Genomic DNA, 19718 nt, shown 5'->3' with positions numbered 1-19718 from the left:
GTTCCAGATACTGATTGCTCTGTGTCCCAGACCCTGACTGCTCTGTGTGTTCCAGATCCTGACTGCTCTGTGTTCCAGATCCTGACTGCTCTGTGCTCCAGATCCTGACTGCTCTGTGTCCCAGATCCTGACTACTCTGTGTCCCAGATCCTGACTGCTCTGTGCTCCAGATCCTGATTGCTCTGTGCTCCAGTTCCTGACTGCTCTGTGTCCCAGATCCTGACTGCTCTGTGTGTTCCAGATCCTGACTGCTCTGTGTTCCAGATCCTGATTGCTCTGTGCTCCAGTTCCTGACTGCTCTGTGTCCCAGATCCTGACTGCTCTGTGTGTTCCAGATCCTGACTGCTCTGTGTTCCAGATCCTGACTGCTCTGTGTTCCAGATCCTGACTGCTCTGTGTCCCAGATCCTGACTGCTCTGTGTTCCAGATCCTGACTGCTCTGTGTCCCAGATCCTGACTGCTCTGTGTGTTCCAGATCCTGACTGCTCTGTGTTCCAGATCCTGACTGCTCTGTGTCCCAGATCCTGACTGCTCTGTGTGTTCCAGATCCTGACTGCTCTGTGTTCCAGATCCTGACTGCTCTGTGTTCCAGATCCTAACTGCTTTGTGTGTTCCAGATCCTGACTGATCTGAATGAAAATACTTTTCCTCCTTTCGACTCCTCTTGACATTTTTCCAATGATTTTGGACCTCTGACTTGTCGTTATCGACTCGCTCGCCAGAGGGAATGTTTTGTCCACTTGGCTATCGTAACTGCTCATCGTTGTGAAAACCCTTACTCGGTCACCTCTTAACCCCAATAAATGCAAAAAAATACTGCGGGTGCTGGAAATCTGCAACAAAACAGAGAGTTGCGGAGAAAGTCAGCGTGTTTGGCAGCATCTGTGAAGAGAGAAACAGAGTTAATGGAGGATTTTCAGGGCCTCTTCGCCGGGGGTGCAAATCCCGTTGTGGCTGTCCACTCTCGCAGGAGGGCGATAATGGGGAGAGCTCAGAATGAGATCTTCATTACTCCCCCGCCAGCAATATAATCAGGTTCACGCCCAGCGAGGGTGTGAATCTGATTATCACCCATCTGAATCATTTAAATGTGCCCATACGTTCCCCGTGTCAGTCACGACTGCTCTCCGGCAGTCGAGGTGACCACACCGGCTGTGCAGAGGCCAGCGTAGCCCCCGGGTGGTCAGGGGCAAGGCCCTGGAACCCTGGCACGGTCAGATTGGCAGTTGTAGGTTGGCAGTGCCAGGGCCTCCAGGGAAGCCCATTGAAGGGGTTTCCCACTAGACCCCGCTGCCGGCGATGGTGGCGACGGCAGCTTTTACATCCATCCACACTGAGGTCGCCCTTTGGAAATGGTGGCCCGATACCTGTGCCGCCAAGCTTGCCGACCGTATGAGGCTCCGCCCCGCCAGAATGATGTCGCAACCGCTTTTGGGGGACAAATTGTCAGAAGATCTGGCTGCAGGCCGGGTTTCAGTCAGAACCTGGCACTTTGCCGTTTGGGGGGGGAAATTCCTCCCAGACAGTCGCGGGAAGGTTAACGGATGGTAGGGGAGTCACATTGGATTCAAAACATTAACACTGTTTCTCCACAGATGCTGCCACGCCTGCGGAGTTTCCGTTTCCGGCACTTTCTGTTTTTTTTATTTCAACTCTGAATCTCCTCTGAAAACAAACTCCCAACTTTTCCAATCCCCCCACAGAACTGAAATCCTTCATTGCGGGAACATGCTGGTAAAGCTCCTCCCGTCCCTCCCTGCAGCCTTTACATCTTCCCTGAAGTGTGGAGCCCAGAATGGTCCACAATACCCCAGCTGAGGCCTAACCAGAGATTGACCTGCCCTGGTTCCTTTAACAATGTGTCTGTGCAAAAAAACACCAAAGTCTCACTGTCCGGCAACGTTTTTACAAAATTGTGCCCTTTTACCGAAGGGACCGTCTGATTAATGTTATATTTTCGCACTTCTATTTCAGTGTGTCAGCCCTGATCTACAATTCTACACAGGAATCCTTTATCCTGGTCAAGCAGTTCCGTCCAGGTAAGCTCTGTATGGTGCTGTCGGGGGTGGGCGGGGAGTGGGTGTGGGTGATCGGGAGTGAGTGACGGACGTTTGGAATCCAAGCAGGACTCAGTGGAGTGACTGTGGAGGTACCTCATGTTATGGGGCAAGGCCAGAAAACACAGGTACATAGATTTCATAGAATTTACAGTGCGGAAGGAGGCCATTCGGCCCATCGAGTCTGCACCGGCTCTTGGAAAGAGCACCCTACCCAAGGTCCACACCTCCACCCTATCCCCATAACCCAGTAACCCCACCCAACACTAAGGGCAATTTAGCATGGCCAATCCACCTAACCTGCACGTCTTTGGACTGTGGGAGGAAACCGGAGCACCCGGAGGAAACCTACGCAGACACGGGGAGGATGTGCAGACTCCGCACAGACAGTGACCCAAGCCGGAATCGAACCTGGGACCCTGGAGCTGTGAAGCAATTGTGCTAACCACTGTGCTACCGTGCTACCGTACATGAGTATAAGCTCAAAATAAATGCGATGAGATGTATCCCAGTGGTTCTGTAAAGTAAGCCACCACCTTGATTTGATTTGATTTATTATCACATGTACCGAAATACAGTGAAAAGTATTTTTCTGTGGCCGAGGGAATGTACACAGTACGTAGACAGTAGACAAAAAAAATAGATAGTTAGTACATCGACAAATAGTAATTTGTTACAGCATGGAGCAAGGACAAAATAACTAAGCAAATACGACATAAGTAAGAGCAGTATAGGACGTCATTAATAGTGTCTTACAGGGAACAGATCAGTTTGAGGGGGAGTTGTTGAGGAGTCTTATAGCTGTGGGGAAGAAGCTGTTCCTGTGTTTGGATGTGCGAGTCTTCAGACTTCTGTATCTTCTGCCTGGTGGAAGGGTCTGGACGAAGGCAATGCCTGGGTGGGAGGGGTCTCTGACAATGCTGTTTGCCTTCGGAGGGCTCGTTGGTCTAGGGGTATGATTCTCGCTTTGAGTGTTTCGGTCTAGGGTGGCACAGTAGCACAGTGGTTAGCACTGTTGCTTCACAGCTCCAGGGTGCCAAGTTCGATTCCCAGCTTGGGTCACTGTCTGTGCGGAGTCTGCACGTTCTCACCGTGTCTGCGTGGGTTTCCTCCGGGTGCTCCAGTTTCCTCCCACAATCCAAAGATGTGCAGGTTAGGGGGATTGGCCGTGCTAAATTGCCCTTAGTGTCCAAAAAGGATAGATGGGGTTACTGGGTTAAGAGGATGGGGTGGAAGATTTGTGTGCTTGAGTGGGGTGCTCTTTCCAAGGGCTGGTGCAGACTCGATGGGCCGAATGGCCTCCTTCTGCACTGTAAATTCTATGATTCTTCCTGAGGCAGCGGGAGGTGTAGACAGAATCAATGTGGGGGTGACAAGCTTGTGTGATGTGTTGGGCTGAGTTCACCCCAATCTGCAGTTTCTTGCGATCTTGGGCCGAGCAGTTGCCATACCAGGCTGTGATGCAGCCGGATAGGATGCTTTCTCTGGAACATCTGTCAAAGTTTGTGAGATTCGATGCAGACATGGCTGTGGGCCAGGACAGCATCCACATAAACCAGGAGGTTAGTGAGAGCTGTTATCTGGGATATTTGTTTGCAGACAGGACCAGGTTTGGCTGTGACAGGTGAATATGCCACCAACATGGTCAGTGCCTCCGTTAATAACTACTTGGGAAAAGTATCAGAGGGAGAGCGGAGGGAGGTTGATTCCTCAGTTACTGTCAGGACAGAAAGGAGAACCAGAAGCCGTGGCTGAAGGATTATGTGGCTGGCAGCTTGGCTCAGTTGGTAGATGCAGGAAGGATGTTCCCGATGGTGAGGGTGTCCAGAATCAGGGACGTCATTCTCCGACCCCCCGCCGGGTTGGAGAATCGCCGGGGGCTGCCGTGAATCCCGCCCCCGCCGGTTGCCGAAGTCTCCGGTACCGGGTATTTGGCGGGGGCGGGAATCGGGCCGCGCCGGTTGGCGGGCCCCCCCGCTGGATTCTCCGGCCCGGATGGGCCGAAGTCCCGCCGATAAATTGCCTGTCCCGCCGGCGTGGATTCAACCACCTTTTGAACGGCGGGACAAGGCGGCGTGGGCGGGCTCCGGGGTCCTGGGAGGGGCGCGGGGCGATCTGGCCCCAGGGGGTGCCCCCACGGTGGCCTGGCCCGCGATCGGGGCCCACCGATCTGCGGGCGGGCCTGTGCCGTGGGGGCACTCTTTCCCTTCCGCCTCCGCCACGGCCCCCACCATGGCGGAGGCGGAAGAGACTCCCTCCACACCGACAGTCATCCGAGGCCAAAATTGAATCCGAGTCCCTGGCGTTGTGAGGCAGCAGTGTTAACCCGGGTCCCTGGCGCTGTGAGACAGCAGTGCTAACCCGGGTCCCTGGCACTGTGAGACAGCAGTGTTAACCCGGGTCCCTGGCGTTGTGAGGCAGCAGTGTTAACCCGGGCCCCTGACGCTGTGAGGCAGCAGAGCTACCCGGGTCCCTGGCACCGTGAGACAGCAGTGCTAACCCGGGTCCCTGGCACTGTGAGACAGCAGTGTTAATCCGGGTCCCTGGCACTGTGAGACAGCAGTGCTAACCCGGGTCCCTGGTTCTGTGAGACAGCAGTGTTAACCCGGGTCCCTGGCTCTGTGAGACAGCAGTGTTAACCCGGGTCCCTGGCGCTGTGGGGCAGCAGTGTTAACCCGGGTCCCTGACACTGTGAGACAGCAGTGTTAACCCGGGTCCCTGGCACTGTGAGGCAGCAGTGTTAACCCGGGTCCCTGGCGCTGTGAGGCAGCAGTGTTAACCCGGGTCCCTGGCGCTGTGAGACAGCAGTGCTAACCCGGGTCCCTGGCACTGTGAGACAGCAGTGTTAACCCGGGTCCCTGGCTCTGTTAGACAGCAGTGTTAATCCGGGTCCCTGGCACTGTGAGACAGCAGTGCTAACCCGGGTCCCTGGCGCTGTAAGACAGCAGTGTTAACCCGGGTCCCTGGCTCTGTGAGACAGCAGTGTTAACCCGGGTCCCTGGCGCTGTGGGGCAGCAGTGTTAACCCGGGTCCCTGGCACTGTGAGGCAGCAGTGTTAACCCGGGTCCCTGACGCTGTGAGGCAGCAGAGCTACCCGGGTCCCTGGCTCTGTGAGACAGCAGTGTTAACCCGGGTCCCTGGCGCTGTGGGGCAGCAGTGTTAACCCGGGTCCCTGGCGCTGTGGGGCAGCAGTGCTAACCCGGGTCCCTGGCACTGTGAGGCAGCAGTGTTAACCCGGGTCCCTGACGCTGTGAGGCAGCAGAGCTACCCGGGTCCCTGGCACTGTGAGACAGCAGTGTTAACCTGGGTCCCTGGCACTGTGGGGCAGCAGTGCTAATCCGGGTCCCTGGCACTGTGAGACAGCAGTGTTAACCCGGGTCCCTGGCTCTGTGAGACAGCAGAGCTACCCGGGTCCCTGGCTCTGTGAGACAGCAGTGTTAACCCGGGTCCCTGGCTCTGTGAGACAGCAGTGTTAACCCGGGTCCCTGGCGTTGTGAGGCAGCAGTGTTAACCCGGGTCCCTAGCTCTGTGAGACAGCAGTGTTAACCCGGGTCTCTGGCACTGTGAGGCAGCAGTGTTAACCCGGGCCCCTGGCACTGTGAGACAGCAGTGTTAACCCGGGTCTCTGGCACTGTGGGGCAGCAGTGCTAACCCGGGTCCCTGGCACTGTGAGACAGCCGTGTTAACCCGGGTCCCTGACGCTGTGAGGCAGCAGAGCTACCCGGGTCCCTGGCGCTGTGAGACAGCAGTGTTAACCTGGGTCCCTGGCACTGTGGGGCAGCAGTGCTAATCCGGGTCCCTGGCACTGTGAGACAGCAGTGTTAACCCGGGTCCCTGGCTCTGTGAGACAGCAGTGCTAACCCGGGTCCCTGGCGTTGTGAGGCAGCAGTGTTAACCCGGGCCCCTGGCACTGTGAGACAGCAGTGTTAACCCGGGTCCCTGGCACTGTGAGACAGCAGTGTTAACCCGGGTCCCTGGCTCTGTGAGACAGCAGTGTTTACTCGGGTCCCTGGCACTGTGAGACAGCAGTGTTAACCCGGGTCTCTGGCACTGTGAGGCAGCAGTGTTAACCCGGGCCCCTGGCACTGTGAGACAGCAGTGTTTACTCGGGTCCCTGGCACTGTGGGGCAGCAGTGTTAACCCGGGTCCCTGGCACTGTGAGACAGCAGTGTTAACCCGGGTCTCTGGCACTGTGAGGCAGCAGTGTTAACCCGGGCCCCTGGCACTGTGAGACAGCAGAGCTACCCGGGTCCCTGGCTCTGTGAGACAGCAGTGTTAACCCGGGTCCCTGGCGTTGTGAGGCAGCAGTGTTAACCCGGGCCCCTGACGCTGTGAGGCAGCAGAGCTACCCGGGTCCCTGGCACTGTGAGACAGCAGTGCTAACCCGGGTCCCTGGCACTGTGAGACAGCAGTGTTAATCCGGGTCCCTGGCACTGTGAGACAGCAGTGCTAACCCGGGTCCCTGGTTCTGTGAGACAGCAGTGTTAACCCGGGTCCCTGGCTCTGTGAGACAGCAGTGTTAACCCGGGTCCCTGGCGCTGTGGGGCAGCAGTGTTAACCCGGGTCCCTGGCACTGTGAGACAGCAGTGTTAACCCGGGTCCCTGGCACTGTGAGGCAGCAGTGTTAACCCGGGTCCCTGGCGCTGTGAGGCAGCAGTGTTAACCCGGGTCCCTGGCGCTGTGAGACAGCAGTGCTAACCCGGGTCCCTGGCACTGTGAGACAGCAGTGTTAACCCGGGTCCCTGGCACTGTGAGACAGCCGTGTTAACCCGGGTCCCTGGCTCTGTTAGACAGCAGTGTTAATCCGGGTCCCTGGCACTGTGAGACAGCAGTGCTAACCCGGGTCCCTGGTTCTGTGAGACAGCAGTGTTAACCCGGGTCCCTGGCTCTGTGAGACAGCAGTGTTAACCCGGGTCCCTGGCGCTGTGGGGTAGCAGTGTTAACCCGGGTCCCTGGCACTGTGAGACAGCAGTGTTAACCCGGGTCCCTGGCACTGTGAGGCAGCAGTGTTAACCCGGGTCCCTGACGCTGTGAGGCAGCAGAGCTACCCGGGTCCCTGGCTCTGTGAGACAGCAGTGTTAACCCGGGTCCCTGGCGCTGTGGGGCAGCAGTGCTAACCCGGGTCCCTGGCACTGTGAGGCAGCAGTGTTAACCCGGGTCCCTGACGCTGTGAGGCAGCAGAGCTACCCGGGTCCCTGGCTCTGTGAGACAGCAGTGTTAATCCGGGTCCCTGGCGCTGTGGGGCAGCAGTGTTAACCCGGGTCCCTGGCGCTGTGGGGCAGCAGTGCTAACCCGGGTCCCTGGCACTGTGAGGCAGCAGTGTTAACCCGGGTCCCTGACGCTGTGAGGCAGCAGAGCTACCCGGGTCCCTGGCTCTGTCAGACAGCAGTGTTAACCCGGGTCCCTGGCACTGTGGGGCAGCAGTGCTAATCCGGGTCCCTGGCACTGTGAGACAGCAGTGTTAACCCGGGTCCCTGGCTCTGTGAGACAGCAGTGTTAATCCGGGTCCCTGGCGCTGTGGGGCAGCAGTGTTAACCCGGGTCCCTGGCGCTGTGGGGCAGCAGTGCTAACCGCTGTGCCACCGTGCCATGCCGTTCCGGCTTGGTGAATGTAATCTAGTCGAACTCTGCTGCAGCATTGCATAAGTATCGCACTTGACATGAAATGAAAATGAATGAAATGAAAATGAAAATCGCTTATTGTCACAACTCGGGTTCAAATGAAGTTACTGTGAAAAGCCCCTAGTCGCCACATTCCGGCGCCTGTTCGCCTTCCCAAAGAGACATTAAACTGATGATCTATCTCGCTGTTGTGTCGTTTCAAGTCGACATAGGGATCTCGTGGCAGGTCGAGGAGAATAGGGGGCGCGATTCTCCGAAATGGAGACAGAGTGTTTGCGCCGTCGTGAAGGCCGTCGCTTTCCACGACGGCGGGTAACGGGCGCCGGCACTACCGATTGCGGGGGCCAGCACCATTCACAATCCAGGTGGGATGCTCTGCCCGCCCCAGCCAGGTGTCCCGCTGGTGGGAATTGGTGCAAGGATTGGGGAGCCTGGACCTGGCGGCTTGCAGTCTGAGGGGTGGCAAGGCGGTAAGTCCATCAATTGACCCCGAGGAGGGGGCCTTCCTCGGATGTGGGGATCGGGGGGGGGGCTTGTGCTGGGCTGGAGGGGTTTAGGTCAGGGGTCCTCCCTGTGATGGGGCTCCTCTCTCCCTTTAAACCTATTAAAAAGTCACTCAGTGTGTAAAAGTTTCCACTCTTTTCTGCTGGCGGGAGACTCCAGAACATGAGAATCCAGCCGTCATCTTTCAAATAAGATGTTAAATGGAGGACCGGACTGCTCCACATAGCGATTCCGCAGCCACTACCTTGAAGAAAAGCAGGAGAATTATCTCTGGTGTCCCAGCAAATATTTATCTTTCAGTCAGCATTGCTGGAGGAGGAGGCAGTGGCATATTGCTGTTCTCACTGGACAATCCAGAAGACCCGGGGTGAGGCTCTGGCGACCAGAGTTCGATTCCCACCAGGGCAGATGGTGAAATTTGACTTCAATAAAAATCTGGGGCGAGATTCTCCGACCCCCCGCCGCGTCGGAGAATCGCCGGGGGCTGGCGTGAATCCCACCCCCGCCGGTTGCCGAATTCTCCGGCACCGGACATTCGGCGGGGGTGGGAATCGCACCGCGCCGGTTGGCGGGCCCCCCCCGCAATTCTCCGGCCCAGATGGGCCGAAGTCCAGCCGCTAAAATGCCTGTCCCGCCGGCGCAAATTAAACCACCTACCTTACCGGCGGGACAAGGCGGCGCGGGCGGGCTCCGGGGTCCTGGGGGGGGGCGCGGGTGATATGGCCCCCGGGGGGTGCCACCACGGTGGCCTGGCCCGCGATCGGGGCCCACCGATCCGCGGGCGGGCCTGTGCCGTGGGGGCACTCTTTCCCTTCCGTCTTCGCCACGGTCTCCACCATGTCGGAGGCGGAAGAGACTCTCTCCACTGCGCATGCGCGGGGATGCCGTGAGTGGCCGCTGACGCTCCCGCACATGCGCCGCCCGGAGATGTCATTTCCGCGCCAGCTGGCGGGGCACCAAAGGCCTTTCCCGCCAGCTGGCGGGGCGGAATTCATCCGGCGCCAGCCTAGCACCTTAAGGTTGGGGCTCGGCCCCCAAAGATGCGGAGCATTCCGCACCTTTGGGGCAGCGCGATGCCCAACTGATTTGCGCCGTTTTGGGCGCCAGTCGGCGGACATCGCGCCGATACCGGAGAACAGGTGTCAGGCGCAGTCAGCACCCGTGGACACGTAACCCAACAAACAGGGACTGCGTTCAGGGGCAATCCACGTGTGGAGGGGGGGGCAGGTATCGACAGGAGAAGGAACAACCAGTGGTGCGTTTGAGGGAAAGTTAGCTTTCCCTGAGATAGAAAGAAATGTAAGGTTATGTTAGCACTGCTGCTTCAGTGCTCCAGGGTCCCGGGTTCAATTCCCGGCTTGGGTCACTGTCTGTGCGGAGTCTGCACGTTCTCCCCGTGTCTGCGTGGGTTTCCTCCGGGTGCTCCGGTTTCCTCCCACAGTCCAAAGGTAGACATAGACATAGAATTTACAGTGCAGAAGGAAGCCATTCGGCCCATCGAGTCCGCACCGGAAAGACTAACCCACCTAAGCCCACACTTCCACCCTATCCCCACAACCCAGTCACCCCACCGAACCTTTTGGACACTAAGGGCAATTTATCATGGTCAATCCACCTAACCTGCACATCTTTGGACTGTGGGAGGAAACCGGAGCACCCGGAGGAAACCCACGCAGACACGGTGAGAACGTGCAGACTCCGCACAGACAGTGACCCAAGCCGGGAATCGAACCTGGGACCCTGAAACTGTGCTACCGTGCTGCAGTTGTGCAGGTTAGGTGGATTGGCCATGATCAATTGCCCCTCAGTGTCCAAAGATGTGAATGTTCGGTGGGGGAGTGGGCCTAGATAGGGGGCCTTTCAGTTGGTGCAGACTCGATGGGCAGAATGACCTCCTTCTGCACTGTAGGGATTCTATGATCTATGATAGGTTGAGATGAAGAGGGGTGGGTGGAAGTTTTTGCACAGGCCTGGACTAGTTGGGCCGAATGGCCTGTTTATGTGCTTTAAATTCAGTGAAATCAACAGATTTTACCACACTTCGAACCAGGTCGGTGTGGATGTCTGAAGGAAAGCCTCGCGGGTCAAAAGATTTGATAGAAATGTTCAAAATGAATGAAGGGTTTCAGGAGACTAAATGAGGAGGAACTGTTTCTCAGAGGGTTGGTGACCAGAGGACACAGATTCAGGGGGATTGGCAGAAGGACGAGAGGAGACATGTGAACACATTGTTGTACTCACTGAGTTAGGATGGATTGGAAGGCGCTGCCTGAAAGGGCCCTGCAAGCAGATTCAGCAGGAACCTCCGAAGGGGAATGAATAAATGGGGAAAAGAAACTCTCGAGTTACAGGGAAAGAGCGATAGGAATTAGATAGCTCTTTCAAAGCGACACAAGGAGCAGAATGGTCTCCTGGTGCTGTATGATACTAACCCTGAGGTGATGTGTGTCTCTTTAATAAATTAAATGTTTTGATGAGATTACACTCAACAAGGTGAATTTGAACAATGAGATGAAGGCCGGGGGTAGATAATATACAAGTTTTTCTCCCCACAGGACAGTGCACCTGGGCAAAGCACACACACCACTGCCGGGTTCGATTCCCGGCTTGGCTCACTGTCTGTGGGGAGTCTGCACGTTCTCCCCGTGTCTGCATGGGTTTCCTCCGGGCGCTCCGGTTTCCTCCCACAGGTCCCGAAAGACTTGTGTTTGTTAGACGAATTGAACATTCTGAATTCTCCCTCCGTGTATCCGAACAGGCGCCGGAGTGTGGCGACTGGGGGCTGTTCACAGTAACTTCATTGCAGCGTTAATGTCAGCCTACTTGTGACACTAATAAAGATGATTATTATTCTTATTTTGGTTCATTCTCAGACAGGACCAGTAGGTAGTGGAGATGTGACAATCTATGATAGGACTGGATAAAATAGAGCGAATGGCTTCTTTGATTTCCTTATGAAAGAAAAACATTTGCTGTTTTTGAACATGCTGGGACGGGTCTGGCTGCTCCTGGGGGGAGAGGAACGCAGCGTGCACTATTTAATATTTTTACATTCATCAGTACCGTGTAGCTCTTGCTTCTGTTGTCCTGTGTCTCATTCTTTATCCAGCTATCTGAAAAGCTTTTCTTGGCAAAGCATTTAATTGAAATGCATTCAAGTGCCTGATTTCATTTCCAACCAAACCCTTCTTTATTTTGGGTTAGCCTTTGCCTCACTATTATGTGTAAACTAGTTTAGTTAAACATACACTGGGTAAGTTGCCTTTGATCACTGAAGCATTGCTGTAGCCTGCACTGGCCTGTGGCTAATCTCTGGATTGATCTAATAGCATGTGGAGGCTGGAGTCAGTCTGTTATTTTCTATTTCGAACCAGTTCGAGCCTATTGATATTGTCCTGACAGCCCGCGCGCGGGAGCCTGCAGGAATAATGTCGGGCTTCTGAGCCTTCCTCCATTGAAAAGGGGATGGGTTGGATTAGCAGGGGTCGTTCTTTTTGGAACAGACTGTGAGGGGAGGTCTGATTGAAGTGCCCAAAATTGTGAGGGTTTTAGGTAGAGTGGATCGGAAGGCTTTATTCTCCTTGGCTAAGGGGTTCATAACCAGGGGACAGAGGAGGTCTCGAGGGGGGAAGCATTCCATCCAGAAGTGGCGGGCGTCTCGCACTCGCTGTCTGACAGAGAAGCAGAAACCTTCACCACATTTCAAAGTACTTGGATGCGCAACTGAAATGCGGTCGCCGATGGACCAAGAGCTGGAATGTGGGGTTAGGCTGGAGGTTCCTTGTCGACTGGTGAGGACACAATGGGCTGACAGGCTTCCTTTGCTGTCAATTCCCTTGATCCTACAATTCTCCTGCTTAATGGGAAGATACACATCACCCGGTGTAGTTCTGCGCCGAAGACCAGCTTTGATTTCTGGTTAGGATATCCATTTTTGAAAAATAAATTTAGGGTACCCAATTCATTTTTTCCAATTAAGGGGCAATTTAGCGCGGCCAATCCACCTGTCCCGCACATCTTTGGGTTGTGAGGGCGAGACCCACGCAGACACGGGGAGAATGTGCAAACTCCACACGGACAGTGTCCCAGAGCCGGGATTCGAACCCGGGTCCTCAGCACCGTGAGGCAGCAGTGCTGACCACTGTGCTGCCCTAGGATATCCATTTTGATAGCTGGGTCCTATTTTGCAAATTCCTCTGTGGCCTGGCCCCACCTTACCCTCTACATCACCTTGCAGCCCTACATCCCAAACATTTCCATCCTCAAATTTCAGGATCTTCCAAAGCTCCTTACAGGCAATTAAATACTTTTAAAATGTTGTCTTAAACTGTTGTAAAGTGTGAAAACACAGCACACAGCACAGGATTGAGACAATGACCAGAGAGACTGCTTTTAACGATACTGTTATGTGGAGATGCTGGCGTTGGACTGGGGTGAGCAAAGTAAGAAGTCTTACAACACCAGTTTAAAGTCCAGTTGGACTTTAACGATGCTGGTCAGCATGAATATCACATTTCTGAGCATTTCCGACTGTGTTTTGAATAATGCCTTGGAATCTCTTGCTTCTACACTGGGAGAGCAGGCCATGTCTTGTTTGAGGCGCGATGCCTGTCTGATTTGCGCCGTTTTGGGCGCCAGTCGGCGGACATCGCGCCGTTTCTGGAGAATTTCGCCCCGGGTTCCCTACCGCTAAGACCGCATGTCACCTGCGCCATCGGCAGCGGTGAACCGCGGAGAACAGAGGGTCAGGCCCACTAGTGATACGCCAATGGTGCTTAAGCGCCGCGCGCCGTGCGATGCACCTACGCCATTTCCGGGGTGTCGGACGATCACGATTCGGCGCCAAACTCAGTGGCCCTGCAGCTTTCCTCTTTCTGGACGGTTACAAGTGAACCTACCTGCTCCAAAGTGGCACTGGTCATTCCTGGGAGCAGGCTTCTCATCCTGCTTCTGAGCTGCACAAAGGAAATGGCTCATTAGAATGGGAAGCAAAGATTAAAGGGTTAAAGGGAAAGGGCACAAACCACATGCTGTGTCCTCACGCTCTGAAGAATTCGAATCAGTACAAATGTGAACCTGTGAGTAATCCTCTTCAGCATAAGTGTCGGGCACTCGATATAAAATCCAACTAGTATCCTCGAATGGTACCTGGATTGGGAAACTTCAGTAATGAGGAGAGAAGCTGGGATTGCTCTTCTTATAGCAAGATTAAAGGGAGGAGTATTATCAGGTGTTCAAACTGATGAGGGTCTTTGACATAATAATAATAATAATAATCTTTATTAGTGTCACAAGTAGACTTACATTAACACTGCAATGAAGTTACTGTGAAAAGCCCCTAGTCGCCACATTCCGGCACCTGTTCGGGTACACAGAGGGAGAATTCAGAATGTCCAATTCACCTAACAGCACGTCTTTCGGGACTTGTGGGAGGAAACCGGAGCACCCGGAGGAAACCCACGCAGACACGGGGAGAACGTGCAGACTCCGCACAGACAGTGACCCAAGCCGGGAATCGAACCCGGGGACCCTGGAGCTCGGAAGTAACAGTGCTAACCACTGTGCTACCCACAGGGAGAAACTGTTTCCTCTGGCAGGAGGATAAGATTTAAGATACTTGGCGAAAGTAGCAGTGCGAGATGCGGTCAATCTTTTTACACGCTGAACTGCATTCTGGAGCACGTTGGCTGAAAGGACGGTGGGAGCAGATTCAATAGTAACTTCCAAATAGAAATTGAATCAACTTGAAAAGGAAACATCTGAGGAGCTCTCTATGGGGGAGGGGGGGAATAACTGGGTACCTCTCACTGGTGGACAGGGTGGGCTCCCTCAGTGCTATTAGATTCTGTAGTAAAATGTCACTGAGTGTTTCGGTTCTTTATTTGCAGCTGTCTACATGTGTGAGTGTGCACGAAAAGGAATTTTACCAGACCTCGAGTCAACTGGAGACGACACTCCCGAGGCACGGGTACCAATCGAGCTCTTGCCTACTTCCGCTGGTGTGACGTACGAGCTTTGTGCCGGAATTGTTGACAAGCCGGGGCTTTCACTGAAGGAAATAGCCAAGGAAGAGATTCTGGAGGAATGTGGCTACAATGTGCCAGTGGAAAGCTTGCAGAAGATTACCTCATACAGGTGAGTGCATTCAGAAGGTAACGGGTGGGGTTACTGTCTCTCGTTGTGGAGCTTATCACCTGTGCAGGGATTTTCTGTTTCTGCTCTGTCACAAACATCAAGTAGGTGGGAAGAGAGAAGGAGGAACCCCTGCTCAGCTGGATAACTTAGTGAATCCTGACCTGGGAGAACTTCATAGGATAGCGACCGATCTTTACCCGCTACGGTAGCACAGTTACTTCACAGCTCCAGGGTCCCAGGATCGATTCCCGGCTTGTGTCTGTCTGTGCGGAGTCTGCACATTCTCCCCGTGTCTGCGTGGGTTTCCTCCCACAAATCTCGAAAGACGTGCTGTTAGGTAATTTGGACATTCTGAATTCTCCCTCTGTGTACCCGAACAGGCTCCGGAATGTGGAGACTAGGGGCTCTTCACAGTAATTTAATTGCAATGTTAATGTGAGCCTACTTGTAACAATGAAGATTGTTAAGATTAAGATATATATATGCTGTACCTGTCCTGGGAGTGTTTGATGGGGACAGTGCAGAGGGAGCTTTACTCTGTATCTAACCCCGTGCTGTACCTGTCCTGGGAGTGGTTGGTGGGGACAGTGCAGAGGGAGCTTTACTCTGTATCTAACCCCGTGCTGTACCTGTCCTGGGAGTGTTTGATGGGGCAGTATAGAGGGAGCTTCAATCTGTATCTAACCCCATACTGTACCTGTCCTGGGAGTGTTTGATGGGGACAGTATAGAGGGAACTTTACTCTGTATCTAACCCCGTGCTGTACCTGTCCTGGGAGTGTTTGATGGGGACTGTGTAGAGGGAGCTTTACTCTGTATCTAACCCCGTGCTGTACCTGTCCTGGGAGTGTTTGATGGGGACAGTGTAGAGGGAGCTTTACTCTGATTCTAACCCCGTGCTGTACCTGTCCTGGGAGTGTTTGATGGGGACAGCGTAGAGGGAGTTTTACTCTGTATCTAACCCCATGCTGTACCTGTCCTGGGAGTGTTTGATGAGGACAGTGTAGAGGGAGCTTTACTCTGTATCTAACCCCGTGCTGTGCCTGTCCTGGGAGTGTTTGATGAGGACAGTGTAGAGGGAGCTTCAGTCTGTATCTAACCCCGTGCTATACCTGTCCTGGGAGAGTTTGATGGGGACAGTGTAGAGGGAGCTTTACTCTGTATCTAACCCCGTGCTGTACCTGTCCTGGGAGTGTTTGATGGGGACAGCGTAGCGGGAGTTTTACTCTGTATCTGACCCCGTGCTGTACCTGTCCTGGGAGTGTTTGATGGGGACAGTGTAGAGGGAGCTTTACTCTGTATCTAACCCTGTGCTGTACCTGTCCTGGGAGTGTTTGATGGGGACAGTGTAGAGGGAGCTTCAGTCTGTATCTAACTCCGTGCTATACCTGTCCTGGGAGAGTTTGATGGGGACAGTGTAGAGGGAGCTTTACTCTGTATCTAACCCCGTGCTGTACCTGTCCTGGGAGTGTTTGATGGGGACAGCGTAGAGGGAGTTTTACTCTGTATCTGACCCCGTGCTGTACCTGTCCTGGGAGTGTTTGATGGGGACAGTGTAGAGGGAGCTTTACTCTGTATCTAACCCTGTGCTGTACCTGTCCTGGGAGTGTTTGATGGGGACAGTGTAGAGGGAGCTTTACTCTATATCTAACCCGGTGCTGTACCTGTCCTGGGAGTGTTTGATGGGGACAGCGTAGAGGGAGTTTTACTCTGTATTTAACCGCGTGCTGTACCTGTCCCGGGAGTGTTTGATGGGGACAGTGTAGAGGGAGTTTTACTCTGTATCTAACCCCGTGCTGAACCTGCAGCAGTCTTGGCAGAGATAGGGAGATAACAGTATTTTCTATCAGCTGTAGCGATAGCTCTGGACAGTTTTTGAACATTTTTCAGCTTTTAGTTTCCTGATTGAGTCTGGGCAAGGAGGCGCCTGCTCCTGTGTGCCATTCAGTGGTCACTGTCTCAGTTTAGTTTTGGAATGAATATGTTTCACCTTTTATCAGCTTTTTAAATTCCTTATAAAGTCACCTCTGTATGAACTGTTGCAGAGAGTAACAAACAGCGGTATAGATAGATAAGGAGCTCTATCTGTTTTCCCAGTCTGAGATAGCTAACTTTCTATTTGTGACCTGTCAGCACTGACTCCTTTTTAAGTTACTGACTGCAGTGAGTGTGCAGCAGACCCGATGGGCCGAATGGCCTATTTCTGCTCCCATGTCTTCTGGTCTATTCACCCTCTTTCCTCCTCAGCCTCTATGCCCCTCTTCTCTGCTGAAGGTTCTGAGCCGTCTGACGTTCTGGGGTCGCACTGTCGCCCTCTTGCTCACCCCGCACAGACGATCACCCTTTACACAGGCCAATGAACAGTCAAATTGAAACTCTGTCTCCCTGGGGTGGGGGGCATATCACACATTACCCTCCACTGATACCCACACACACTGTGGAGCAGGGATCATTAAACACTGGTCAGGAGCAGACAGCCCAGCTGATGTTTTCCTCTCTCTAGTCCTGGGCTACTAATTCCAATTGGACCTCCCTCCGACCCTCACCAAACTGCTCTGTAACCTGCGACCAGCAACCTCAACACAGAGAAGGGATGAAACCTGAATGATATTCATCCCAGGCAGAGTGGTCCATTGTCAAATGAGAAAGACAGGGATGGGAAACCGAGAGGAAAAATGCTCATTTATAGGAGAAGCATTTTATATATTTATGTTAACTGTAAGTGCCGGCTGGATACAGAGAGTGCCGATGGATTTCAGTGAGTACTGGACAGATACAGAGAGAGCCAGTGGGTTACAGTGAGTACTGGACAGATACAGAGAGAGCCAGTGGGTTACAGTGAGTACTGGACAGATACAGAGAGAGCCAGTGGGTTACAGTGAGTACTGGACAGATACAGAGAGAGCCAGTAGGTTACAGTGAGTACTGGACAGATACAGAGAGAGCCAGTGGGTTACAGTGAGTACTGGACAGATACAGAGAGAGCCATTGGGTTACAGTGAGTACTGGACAGATACAGAGAGCCAGTGGGTTACAGTGAGTACTGGACAGATACAGAGAGAGCCAGTGGGTTACAGTGAGTACTGGGCAGATACAGAGAGAGCCAGTGGGTTACAGTGAGTACTGGACAGATACAGAGAGAGCCAGTGGGTTACAGTGAGTACTGGACAGATACAGAGAGTGCCGATGGATTTCAGTGAGTACTGGACAGATACAGAGAGAGCCAGTGGGTTACAGTGAGTACTGGACAGATACAGAGAGAGCCAGTGGACTACAGTGAGTACTGGACAGATACAGTGAGAGCCAGTGGGTTACAGTGAGTACTGGACAGATACAGAGAGAGCCAGTGGGTTACAGTGAGTACTGGACAGATACAGAGAGAGCCAGTGGGCTACAGTGAGTACTGGATAGATACAGAGAGAGCCAGTGGGCTACAGTGAGTACTGGACAGATACAGTGAGAGCCAGTGGGTTACAGTGAGTACTGGACATATACAGAGAGAGCCAGTGGGTTACAGTGAGTACTGGACAGATACAGAGAGAGAGCCATTGGGTTACAGTGAGTACTGGACAGATACAGAGAGAGCCAGTGGGTTACAGTGAGTACTGGATAGATACAGAGAGAGCCAGTGGGTTACAGTGAGTACTGGACAGATACAGAGAGAGCCAGTAGGTTACAGTGAGTACTGGACAGATACAGAGAGAGCCAGTGGGTTACAGTGAGTACTGGACAGATACAGAGAGAGCCATTGGGTTACAGTGAGTACTGGACAGATACAGAGAGCCAGTGGGTTACAGTGAGTACTGGACAGATACAGAGAGAGCCAGTGGGTTACAGTGAGTACTGGACAGATACAGAGAGAGCCAGTGGGTTACAGTGAGTACTGGACAGATACAGAGAGAGCCAGTGGGTTACAGTGAGTACTGGACAGATACAGAGAGAGCCAGTGGGTTACAGTGAGTACTGGACAGATACAGAGAGAACCAGTGGGTTACAGTGAGCACCGGACAGGTACAGAGAGAGCCAGTGGGTTACAGTGAGTACTGAATGGATACAGTGAGAGCCAGTGGGTTACAGTGAGTACTGAATGGATACAGTGGGAGCCAGTGGGTTACAGTGGGTACTGAATGGATACAGTGGGTACTGAATGGAATCAGTGGGAGCCAGTGGGCTACAGTGATCACTGAATGGATACAGTTAGTATTGAATGGATACAGTGGGTACTGAATGGATACAGTGGGTACTGAATGGATACAGTGGGCTACAGTGAGTACTGAATGGATACAGTGAGTATTGAATGGATACAGTGGGTACTGAATGGATACAGTGGGAGCCAGTGGGCTACAGTGATCACTGAATGGATACAGTGGGTACTGAATGGATACAGTGGGCTACAGTGAGTATTGAATGGATACAGTGGGTACTGAATGGATACAGTGGGCTACAGTGAGTACTGAATGGATACAGTGAGTTGAATGGATACAGTGGGTACTGAATGGATATAGTGGGTACTGAATAGATACAGTGGGTACTGAATGGATACAGTGGGAGCCAGTGGGCTACAGTGATCACTGAATGGATACAGTGGGTACTGAATGGATACAGTGGGCTACAGTGAGTATTGAATGGATACAGTGGGTACTGAATGGATACAGTGGGCTACAGTGAGTATTGAATGGATACAGTGAGTATTGAATGGATACAGTGGGTACTGAATGGATACAGTGGGTACTGAATGGATACAGTGGGTACTGAATGGATACAGTGGGCTACAGTGAGTATTGAATGGATACAGTGGGTACTGAATGGATACAGTGGGTACTGAATGGATACAGTGGGTACTGAATGGATACAGTGGGTACTGAATGGATACAGTGGGAGCGGGAGGGTATGAGCTGGCACACATAGCATTCAGTGCTTGCAGAATGTGTGCACCCAAGTTGTTGTGCCTGAATTATTTTCTATCAGGAATTTCAATAGTTATGACAACATTTCTGGAGCTGAGTTACGGTGTGGAGACATCTGGAAACCGTGACACTGACTGAAAGCAACTTACTGCCTTTGCCCTTGTTGCCATGGTCATGACTGTCGGGACTGTTTTAATTGGTTGGTGTGGGTTTCGTGCCCATTGGAAGAGGCCTGGTTGCTAAGGGACTGTTTATTGTTTAGTACGGGTTCTTTGTTAGTGTGTAGGTGAAGGGCAGACAGCTGTTACTGTCTAAACATTCAGAGCATTCAACCTTACCCAGAGAACAAATGCAAGGGGTTCTGTAAAAACAATCTCTCCTCGGTATAAGGTGTCCACACCTGATCTTCCAGTAACTCTTCCCGGGGAATCCGCTGCTTGTTACTCTCTACTTCCAGCTGGGCCGAGAATTGGGTGAATTCTAACCTATTTGGGA

The 19718-nt window shown here is 53.2% G+C and overlaps 1 protein-coding gene across 1 annotated transcript in view; it reads left to right on the top strand.

Annotated features, from left to right (window-relative positions):
- Window positions 1-19718, top strand: part of nudt14 (nudix (nucleoside diphosphate linked moiety X)-type motif 14) — a 146705-nt gene that overhangs the window by 112455 nt on the left and 14532 nt on the right. The window contains exons 3-4 of the mRNA XM_072494247.1: window positions 1975-2039; window positions 14071-14317. Coding sequence (XP_072350348.1) covers window positions 1975-2039; window positions 14071-14317 — 312 coding nt within the window. The remainder of the gene's footprint in view (window positions 1-1974; window positions 2040-14070; window positions 14318-19718) is intronic.

Source organism: Scyliorhinus torazame, chromosome 2 (assembly GCF_047496885.1).
Source record: "Scyliorhinus torazame isolate Kashiwa2021f chromosome 2, sScyTor2.1, whole genome shotgun sequence".
Taxonomy (NCBI): Eukaryota; Metazoa; Chordata; class Chondrichthyes; order Carcharhiniformes; family Scyliorhinidae; genus Scyliorhinus; species Scyliorhinus torazame.
This window is presented reverse-complemented; position numbering and strand designations above follow the sequence as displayed.